At 44.9% G+C, this 10516-nt stretch overlaps 1 protein-coding gene across 4 annotated transcripts in view; it reads right to left on the reverse strand.

The window, feature by feature from the left end:
* FYN (FYN proto-oncogene, Src family tyrosine kinase) overlaps nucleotides 1-10516 on the reverse strand; it is a 211801-nt gene that overhangs the window by 26942 nt on the left and 174343 nt on the right. For all 4 annotated transcript variants that reach the window (XM_079939935.1, XM_079939934.1, XM_079939932.1 and 1 more), the window contains 3 exons: nucleotides 8859-9038; nucleotides 6805-6881; nucleotides 6559-6712 (listed from right to left, as the gene is read on the reverse strand). In XM_079939935.1, coding sequence (XP_079796061.1) covers nucleotides 6559-6712; nucleotides 6805-6881; nucleotides 8859-9038 — 411 coding nt within the window. The remainder of the gene's footprint in view (nucleotides 1-6558; nucleotides 6713-6804; nucleotides 6882-8858; nucleotides 9039-10516) is intronic.

Raw genomic sequence — 10516 nt, forward strand, 5'->3', positions numbered from 1 at the left:
TCTGCAGGAGCCCTTGAGCTGGAAAGCTGGCGTTCTGAGTCTGATAATCCCCAGTCACTGCGATACAAAGGAAGGACAGGAATTGAATTCACAGTTCTGAATTGTGAAATTCAAAATCTGAAAGAAACAGGGATCCACTTCTTCCTGACTGTGTTTCTCAACCTAGCTGCCTGCTTGTTTGTGTTAAATGGCTACTGTGCTTTTGAATCCAAAATCTGATTATATTTAATTAGTACAGGCATCTGGGATTTCTAATACACAAAGAGTTACTAAAGTAACAAATCTTTCTAAAATATGTTCTCCATGAAAGAATGTGTTAATTTATGCAGTAACAATATTTTAACATGAAATAATTAACATGAAAACCGCAACAATTATGAATTCTTTGCAGTCAGATTTATACGTGAATTTTCCTCCAGATAATAATCTATTCAATTTAAACCCTCAATACTGGGAGCATTTGAACAGACATGTTTTTCTTTTATTTAATACACAAACCTTAACCTACAGCAAGTTTTATACAAAGTCCTAAATGCCCCTGTTTTTACATATATTCCAAAGATCCAAAGATTAAATCGCCTTGACATCTGCTTTCTCAACAATGATCCTGTCGTTAACTTAGACCTTAGAACAAACAAACAAAAAACCCCAAATACAGAGCAACTCTAAGTTCCTGTCTTTGTGATGATTCAAATCAGGAGAGGAAAGGGTTAAATAGGCAGGTCCTTCATGTGGGAGACCCTATGGAGGGGGTCAGGAAAGGCCAAGAGGGGTGTGTGTGTGGAGACAGAGAGACAGATGCAGAGACAGAGGAGGGAGAGAAGGAAGGAAGGAAGGAAGGAAGGAAGGAAGGAAGGAGGGAGAGAGGGAGCGCGCACGCAGTACTATCACTCCACTGGATCAACAGTAGTGATGTTACTATTGGTACCTCTACTAACTAAAATTATACAACTATCAGCTCAGCATCTGCTTTGTGCTAAGTGTTTTATGTATATTCTCAGGCAAGTATACAACAATTCTCTGATGAAGGTAACTATTATTATCCCTGTTTTCAGAGGAGGAAATAAAGGCTTAGAGAGGTTAAGTAACTCGTCCAAAGCCTCACAGCTAATTAGCAGTGATGGGTGTTTAGAGTTGACAAGATTAAAAACAACAGTGGCAAGAAGGCAGGGACAGTTCTCAACAGAGAAGGCAAATCTGCTGGAGAAGATGGTGAGTAGACCACCGGCTCCCAGCTGTGTGGTCAGAGGGGCCCTTGGGCATGTAGGTAATATGAAATGGTGACTGCCCAGATAAATAGAATTGGCTGTAAAATAATGAAATAATATATTTTTTCTCTTACAAGATTGATTTTTCTTTACTGATTACTGATAGCTTTTTCCTTAAAAATCTTTTTTAGGTAAGAAAATAAAGACCCCTTTCAGGAAAATTTACATCAAACACAAAAACTTCAGGTTATAAGAATGGTTTTTATATTTCACAACCCTCCAACAACTTTTATAGAGAGCCCATTTAATTCTCACACTAATTATGTGAGGTTATTATTTTTATTACCTCCATTTTACAGATGCTAAAAAATGAGGCTGAAAAAGGTTAAGTGATTTGCCTGGGGACACACCAACCTTGTAAGTGGGAGCTAGTTCAGACTCGGGCTTCCTGACTGCCAACCACAGCTTCCTCATCAGGAGGCTGCCTTAGCAGCCTACAGGGAAGTACACCACCAGGAAACAACACAGTGACTGTGTATTCTATCTTTAAAGATACGGCCACAAAACCTGCTGGGTGGCATAGGCCTGTCCTAAGACCAACAATTCCACTGCAGGGAACATACCCAGGAGATAGGAGGACATGACCGCCACCACGGCAGCTAAACTCATAAAGACCCTCAGTTAGAAATACCAGTAGAATGGATACACGGATCTATCTGTACAATGGAATACTACTCAGAAATGAAAAGGAAAGAACTACTGTTACATGCAGCAACATGGATAAATCTCACTGACCTGATGAGAAAGAAACTAGACGCCAAAGAGTAATACTGTATGATTTGTTTATATGAAGTTCAGTTACAGGAAAAAGGAATCTCTGGTGATAGAGGTGAGACAGTGGCTACCACGTGGAGTGGTGACTGGTTGAAGGGGATGAGGAGGTCCTTAGGGGGCTGGCAGTGTCTGTGTCTTCATCTGTGGCTGGTTTCAGGGGCACATATGTATGTAAAAGTTCACTGAGTTGTACATTTCAGACTTATTCATTTTATTGTATGTATAGTATGGCTCAATAAAAAAAATAATCAATGTCCACGAAAGCAAGCCATTCTGATACATAAGCCAGGTCTACCTGAGCTTGTTATGTTTAAATCAACATTAGTCAGCACGGAGCCTCCTGAAAACTCATGAAGAAAGTGTCAAGAATTCTCCCATGGTCTGTGTGAGCTCTGGAGGAACTGATGGCTGGAGGGGCTGTGATCAGACCTCAGGGGAGGGTGCAGGCGGCTTGGGGGTGAGAGGCCACGGTCAGCTGAAGGGTGGTGCCGTGGTGGGGAGGGCTGGGAGGTGAGGCCCCATGGCAGTGGCAGCAGGTGAAGGCACCCCGACTGACCTCTCTGGGCTTGGGCACCAAGCTGGGACATACTGCTCCAGCCACCTCAAGCTCTACAAATCCCAAGCCAAATTCACCCTCGTTCTTTGAAAATAAGACCTTCTTCCCAACCCACTCATTCCTGTTGTTGGCAACTTTATCCTCGTGATTACGCACATGTGACCACCAGGGAATTACCTTTGATCCCTCTCGCCCTTTCCAGAATGGTGTTTGAGCCTTTCCATGTGTCTACAGCCCATTTTCGCATCTGTTTATCCCCCAAGAACTTAGTCTTGTCCAGGATATGACAACAAAAGTCCTTTTCGTTTACCAGTCGCTACATGCTGGGCACTGCGCCAAACAATTTACATGTGCTGTTTCACTTAATCTTTGCAAAAATTAAAGCACAAAGCAGGAGGAGTATATTTGCACTTTACAGATAAGCAAGCTGAGGTGTGGAAACGTTAAGTAACTTGCCCAAGGCCCCAGAGCTGGTGGATGGTAGGGCTGGGTTTCAAATCTGGTTCTACCCCAGGCTTGCTGCCTGCCCCTGTGCAGTCTTTGGCTTCTTTCTATCAGCAGCTCCTAGCAAAGCCCTTTCACTTTGAAAGGCGCTCAAATAACTAATTTTGTCATTGCTCAGAGATCCTGATTGGACAGAACGTAACAAGAGTTTGTGACTAAAGAAGATCTAGCTGCTGTCACTGAGGGACATGCAGAGGTAGCAGAGAATGAACGATACCAAAGGACTTCTAGCGACCTCCGGAATGCTGTCGGCCGAGGACCACCCCCCTAGGTTTTGGGTCTGGTCTTGACCTTCTCCCCGACACGGGGCTGCTGCTTACAGTCCAGTGGGGCAGGGAGGAGGAAAGGAACAGAGGAGGCGCAGTTTAACCCAGGTCCCAATGCCAGCTCTGCTGGTGCCCGGGGGAAATGCCAGCTCATCCACTCAGGGGGGCGACAGACATTTCCGTGTGCCTCACATGGGAACCTCACAACTGTGCTGAGAAACAATGGTCACCCACAGTCCTAAAATACCTGTGATTGGCACACGCTTCTGAACACTGCCCACACTTCCATAATCAAGATGCGGCCTGGCTGTGGCCTGTGGGGAACATAAAACCTGATGTGCAAATATCTTCAGGCACGTGGAGCAGCTGTCTGGAGGAACTGACTAATCCCCCACAGAAACTTCAGCGTGAAGCACGCGTGCCATCTGCAGAGCACACCAGCAGCTACACATCAGGCCCTGCCTGCCTCGTAAAGTGGCCCGGGCAGGGCAGACCCTCGGGAGGCATTTTGTAAACAGCTGGGCTGTCTCAGAGCTGGCAAATGAAGGTCTTCCAACTCCCTCACACATGCACTTTAGAAGTGCCCCTTAAAAACCTTTTCCATAAAGGGGGAAAAGGAGCTTATGACTAACCTTCTCAATTTTTATTTTCTGTTCTTTTAATCACTGTCTTGATGAGAGACAGCATAGCTTAAGAGGGCAGATGCGATAGGGCCAGCCATACCTGGATTCAAATCCTGCCTCTGCCCTTTTACTAGCTGTGTGACTTTGTACACGTTACTTAACCCCTCTGAGCCTGTTTCTATCTTTCCCGCTCGGGCCTGGCACTGGGTAGGTATCCTGTAAACGCCCCTGCTTCTTCTTTTTCCTCCGTTGCAGCATTTCTTTTATTCTCCTTGAAAATCCCGGGGCCCCAGTCTTTCTTTTTTTCCCCCCCGGTTCAGTTCTCCAGTTCATTTACTTCTTCTTACTTATCTCCTTCCAGTGTTTGGCATGGATGGGAAGATAGTTGTAAAAGGGAAGAGAGAAGAAAAAAGAATTTTAAGAGGGAAGGGTGGAGGATTCTATTTGGAAATTAAGGGTGTGAAGCTGACCCTCTGAAGGGCGTCAGGACAGCATCTGGGAAGTGATGGTGGAGGTGAGGAAGCCACCAGAAAGGCAGTCAGGACAGCTCTCCAGGGAGGAAGGCAGGATGGCCAGGGCTGAGGGTGGCCCCGTGGGCCCTGCCTCACAGCAGCAGCACACTGTGAGGGCACAGCCTCGAGGGGCTCCTGACATGCCTGCCCCCGGACTCCAATCACCCAGGGCCACAGCCAGGGGCATCTCACCCCGTGAACTAAACACCCAGCTCTGTCAACAGCATCCCTGCCAGCATGCTCGGGCTCTGGCCCTGCAACCTTCTCAGTTATTGATGGTTCAAGGCTGTTAACAACACATTCTAGAGAGTCCAGAGCCCAGGAGAAGGGGAGAAACAAATCCTGAACTGCTCCCTCCAGCCCAGAATTCCACTCACACACGGAACGATGCTGACACGACCCACTCCATTCCCACCCCTTCCTAAATCAAAGATTCATGTCTCGCAACCTTCACCTGCTCTCCTCTCCTTCCGGGTCCGTGAGCTGGGATCTCACAGGTTTGCCTCAGGGTAAACTCTCTCATTCAGGCCCAGGTCTCAGACCCAGGGGCACTTCAGACCCTCGTAGCTCATCTTGACTCAAGATCACATCCACATTCCTCTTTGGACTGTGGAGCCAATCAAAGCTGCCTGTGAGCCTTTGATTAGTGATATGGTACACCATCTGGCCATGCGCTGGTGTGTGTATGTGTGTGTGTGTGTGCACGCGCGCTGCTTGTTGTGTGGGCATTTGGCTCCAGGACAAGAACTGCCACGTGCTGGGGAAATTCAAATAGCCGAGCTGTCTGACCGACCTGTAATTTAGCCTTTGGACAGCATCTGTGCGAGGCAAGGTCTTAGTTTAGCGTTTTTCCTCATCACTTGAGACTGCTGAGAAGGATAAAAGGAGGGAAGAATTGGCATGAAATGAAAGAATTAAAAAAGAAGGAAAGAAAGAAGAAGAATGACAGAGGTGGCCATGATAACCTTTAGTAGAAAGCACTCCCCTGTAATCCACTCCGGTCACTGCTCAGCCTTGCTCGGAATGACTAGGTTTTGGTTAAAAACAATAACAATGAAGGTGACCCCTTTCCTTCAGACACGAGCATTATCTTTTCCATGAGGAACCTACAATGACTGCAAACTGCACATTCAGTTCCACACATTTATCCTTTGACCACTACGTGAGGTTCCAGGAAGAAAGGAAATAACGCCGGGAATTCCCTCCCCGGTATCTACTGCTCTAGAAGCATCTGAAAAGCTGTCCCACTGGAGTGGCTGCTGGTTTGGGATGTATTTTATGTAGAGGTTAATTCCTATAAATCTTTGGAGGAGGCAGGATGGAGGGGATGATTAAAGGAGGTGGAGCTTCTCCAGGGACTGAGTTATTCTCTTCTGTCGGCCCTCTACATCCCCTTTCTACTCGTCTTCTCCCTGCTCTGGACCCATCAGGACTCATCAATGGGCTCCTTTGACCGCTGGCTCTAGTGGGGTTTGGCAGAAGATCTGGAGGAAGGCTGAAGAGTGAGCTCGGCCGCGCACCCCCCAGATCCGCCCCAGCTGCCCGTCTCCACCCGAGGGGGCCTCTCTGCACAGCTGCTCGTTCTTAGTTCTGGTGCTGTTACCAGCTCTGGGATGCCGCGTCATGCCCTGTCGGTTTTCCTAAACCCTGCCCGGGCCATTGTAAATAACTCCTTTGCTAAATTCTCCAATGAGCGGCGCCTTCTGTTTTTGGCTGAGACCTCGATGGCGTGATGAGCTACTACTCGACTGCTCTCTTGGCCTTCCGCAGCCCTCTCCTCCCAAGGCAAAGTGCCTCGAGCCTGGGTGCAGGGAGGAGGGCGGCACGAGCCAGGAGGACATCAGCAGACGCTCACGCACCAAAAAGCAACATCTCGTTCACGCACTGAACCCACAACAGTCTCCCACCTGCAGAGCTGTCAGATTCCCACCAGATCAAGAAGGAAGAACCTAGCCAAAGAATGACAGTCCAAATATTTTCCAGAGGAAGGAAGGGAAGGAGGGAGGAAGGGCTGAGTGGGATGTGACCAGGAGCCTTCCTCATTCAAGTGCCCACCTTGTCTTGCTGTGTACTCATTGTCTTCGATCAACCTGGCCAATCCGAAGTCGGCGATCTTGCAAATTAGTCCATTCCCCACGAGAATGTTTGCTGACCGCAGGTCTCTGTGGATATAATTCATGCGCTCGATATACGCCATTCCCGCAGCAACCTGTGGAAACCGAGGAACACACGTTACACGTGGCTCCATGTACTCCCACGTCAGTAAATCTAAGGCAGGAATCGAGGTACCACAGGGCCTACCTGTGCTGCCATGTCCACAAGGTTTGGTAACTTCAGAGCTCTTCCTTCTCCATCTTTTAAGAAATCGAGTAAACTTCCTATGAGCAAAACATAAAACCATTTCGATTTCCTTTGAAAGATAAAAATTCCTGACGAAGGGCTGTATTTGGTTTTCTTATTAGAAGTAACGAGGTAATTAAATGAAATAGTTGCTATCGATTAAAAAAAAAGGTTTACACAAAAACACAGGGCAGAAGAAAATCTATGCATTGGAAGGCGGCAGTTTTACCTTTTAAAAATAAACTATTGGGCTTCCCTGGTGGCGCAGTGGTTGAGAGTCCGCCTGCCGATGCAGGGGACACGGGTTCGTGCCCCGGTCCGGGAGGATCCCACATGCCGCGCAGCGGCTGGGCCCGTGAGCCATGGCCGCTGAGCCTGCGCGTCCGGAGCCTGTGCTCCACAACGGGAGAGGCCACAACAGTGAGAGGGACGCGTACCGCAAAAAAAAAAAAAACAGCAACAAAAAAACAACTATGGTGGGACTTCCCTGGTGGTCCAGTGGGTAACACTCCGAGCTCCGCATGCCACAACTAAGAAGTCCTACAGATCCTGCATGCCACAACCAAAAACATGCCGCAACGAAGATCCCGCGTGCTGCAACTAAGACCTGGTGCAGCCAAAATAAATAAAAATTTTAAATAAATAAATAAAAACTTGATACATTTAAAGAAAAATCTATGGTGACTCCATTTCTAGGGACACCAGAAATGGGATTAAAACTAGAAAAAACAGGACTCAATTCCCTTTATGTCACAGGAAGAACATATTGAAAGGCTGCACCACTTCAATCTCATTCCCAATCAGCACCCCCAACAAGAGTGAAGTGGGGAAAAGAGCGCCCAGCCGAGTGGTTCCCAAAATGTGGTCCTGGACCAGCAAGAATGGCAACCCCAGGGGAACTAGTTAGAAATGCAAACTCTTGGGTCCCACCCCACATCTACCGAATCAGAAACTTGGGAGTTCTGGCCTAGAAACTTGTATTTTAAGAAGCCCGTTAGGTGACTCTGATACCAAGTAAAGTTTAGAATCACTGGCCCAGCTTATTGACAGATTTTAAATCAAGAAAAGAGTATCTGAGGAATACAGGGTGGGGCAGGTAGCTCCCCACATTAGATCATGGCCAATCAGGCCTTGAAAGATATCTGAAACAAAACGGCTGGAGCTTCGGAGCCACTGTGATGACACAGCCTAAGGAGCTCAGAATGAACACTGGGGCTGAAACAGTCACAGGCAGAGGCTGGAGGCTCATGTGATCATTGGTGACTTTTTTCATGCTTTAATTGAAAAGTTATTTACCAAATAACCCTGGGTACAAAGGACAAACAATCTGTCAGAGAATAATTCCAAATATATTTTAAAAGAAAGTACGTGGAAAGGAAAAATTACACTGGTGTCCTCTGATGTACAACGAATTGCCTTTTAAGGCTGTTTCTTGTTTGGTTCATCTATTTTTCCAAAACAAAGCGATCTTTGGCCTTATCCCCAACAATATTGCTTTGATTAGAAAGAGAGAAAAAGAATGAGACTAAAATGTGCTCTTTAAAAGCATGTCTTTCTACGTCTGATGTTTAAGAAGAGAGCTGAAAAAAAAAGACGTTGAAAAAAGGGAGACTAAATTTAACCCAGAGATCAGTGTCTGATATTAATTGTTCAGCCCTGCAAAAAATTTAATTTTTAACACAAGCTCTGGCATTCCAAATAACAGCAAACTATTATAGCTCTCTGTATCACCCCTGATACTAAAAATGAATTTCTTTAATTATGGAGAGAAGCTGGAACTCCTGACACATGCAGCATGCAAAAGGTACTGCGCTTCTCAAGAATCTGGGGGGCAAATTCAAGGTCATAGACTGTTCTTAAAATGTTTTCATTAGTGAGCACACAATTTGTGCGTCTTGATAAGAATGCTTGATTCATGGAGAAGGGAGGAAAAAAGCAAGCAGGCAGCTCCATTTCCCTCCCCAAAACAAGGCTGCAGGTTCCCGTGAGGGGGAGCCCGAGAGGCCTGGCCTGACCTTTATTCATATACTCGGTGACAATGTAGATGGGCTCCTCAGACACCACCGCATAGAGCTGAACCAGTTTGTCATGCTTCAACTTCTTCATGATCTGTGCCTCTTCAAGAAACGATTCAGGGGACATTGTGCCGGGTTTAAGAGTCTTTATGGCTACTTTTGTGTTTCCATTCCAGGTACCTGCAGACACCCCACAATATCAAGTCAAACCAAAGATCCTCTTTTGATGGAAACAAAAGTTGTTTAGTGAGTAGCTATTTGCATAAAGTTGGATTTTAACTTAAAAAAAACTTAACATATTTTTTTTATTGAACAAAGACAATCAAATGTAAGGACTCAGTCAAGTATTTTCAATAGGAAAAATGTGTTTAGTTATGGCTATATCATGGTTTATAATTCTTTAAAATTTTTTTGTGATTTTGATATGTATCACTTTCCTTTTCTGGCTCAGTCATGTGATTACAAATTTGTATCAAAAGCTCTGGATGGCTACATCTTTTTTTTTTCCTTCCAGTTTTACTGAGATATAACTGACATACAGCACTGTATAGGTTTAAGGTGTAAAGCGTCATGATTTGATTTACGTACACCAAGGAGTGATTATCACAATTAAGTTTAGTGAAATCCGTCATCTCAAATAGATACAAAATTAAAGAAATAGAAACAATTTATTTCTTGAGAACTCAGGAGTTATTCTCTAAACAATTTTCATATATAACATACAGCAGCGTTAATTACATTTATCATGTTGTACATTAGATCCCTAGTACTTTCTGGACACTTCTTCATAAGGATGAAAGTCTACGGGTTAGAACAGGACTGGCCATCCAAGAGCCACGCCTTAGGCAGTACAGTGAGCATGAAGAAATGAGATTAAGTTCTGTTTTCTGGGGTGTGCCATTTAAAAATACATGGCAACACAGAGGACGTGTGGAGATTTTACCTCTAGACTTCAGGTTGTCAGCAATGGATGAGCGGCTTGACTGAGCCCTTGAAAAGCTGAGCTAAGTGTGCTGATAAGCATTGGCAAGAAGCTCTCGGTCCACTTGCCAACACTTCAACCAGTAAAGGAAAATTCCTCAAGCCTACTGATGGTCAGCCACAAGAACAGTGCCTTCTAGCAGATAGACTGGAAAAATTAAACAGCAGCTAAGAGGGAACAGAGATACCTGAACTTCACATGTTTAAAAAAAAATCTAGGAGGTTCAGAGGCAGGCCTGGTTTATGATCACCATCATTTACCTCATCTGTAAAGTACAGAAATGGAACTGGATTCTCTCTCCAGTCTCTTTCAGCACCAAAATTTAAAAAAAAAGAAGTCTAAATTCTATGTGTATCCATTATTAGTCCTATGACTTTGAAATAAAACTATAAGGGAAACAGAAAAATCTACTAAGATGATATTGTGTTCTACTTGGAAAAGAGGGCTTGTTTGAATTAACTTTATATTTAATATAACTGATTTTAGAACTAAAAAATTCTATAAAGTGGAGCAACTCTTGTTACCCTGTTAAAAACATGATTCATAAAATCACAGCATGCAACCTACAAAAATATAAATTATCAAAGAATAAGTGGTTCAAAGAAGAGTTCATTCGAATCTTCTAGAGGCTGACCACTAAACGTAAATGGGAAATTTGACACTTTGTAAGTGGTCT

Source organism: Stenella coeruleoalba (genome assembly GCF_951394435.1).
Source record: "Stenella coeruleoalba genome assembly, chromosome: 12".
NCBI lineage: Eukaryota > Metazoa > Chordata > Mammalia > Artiodactyla > Delphinidae > Stenella > Stenella coeruleoalba.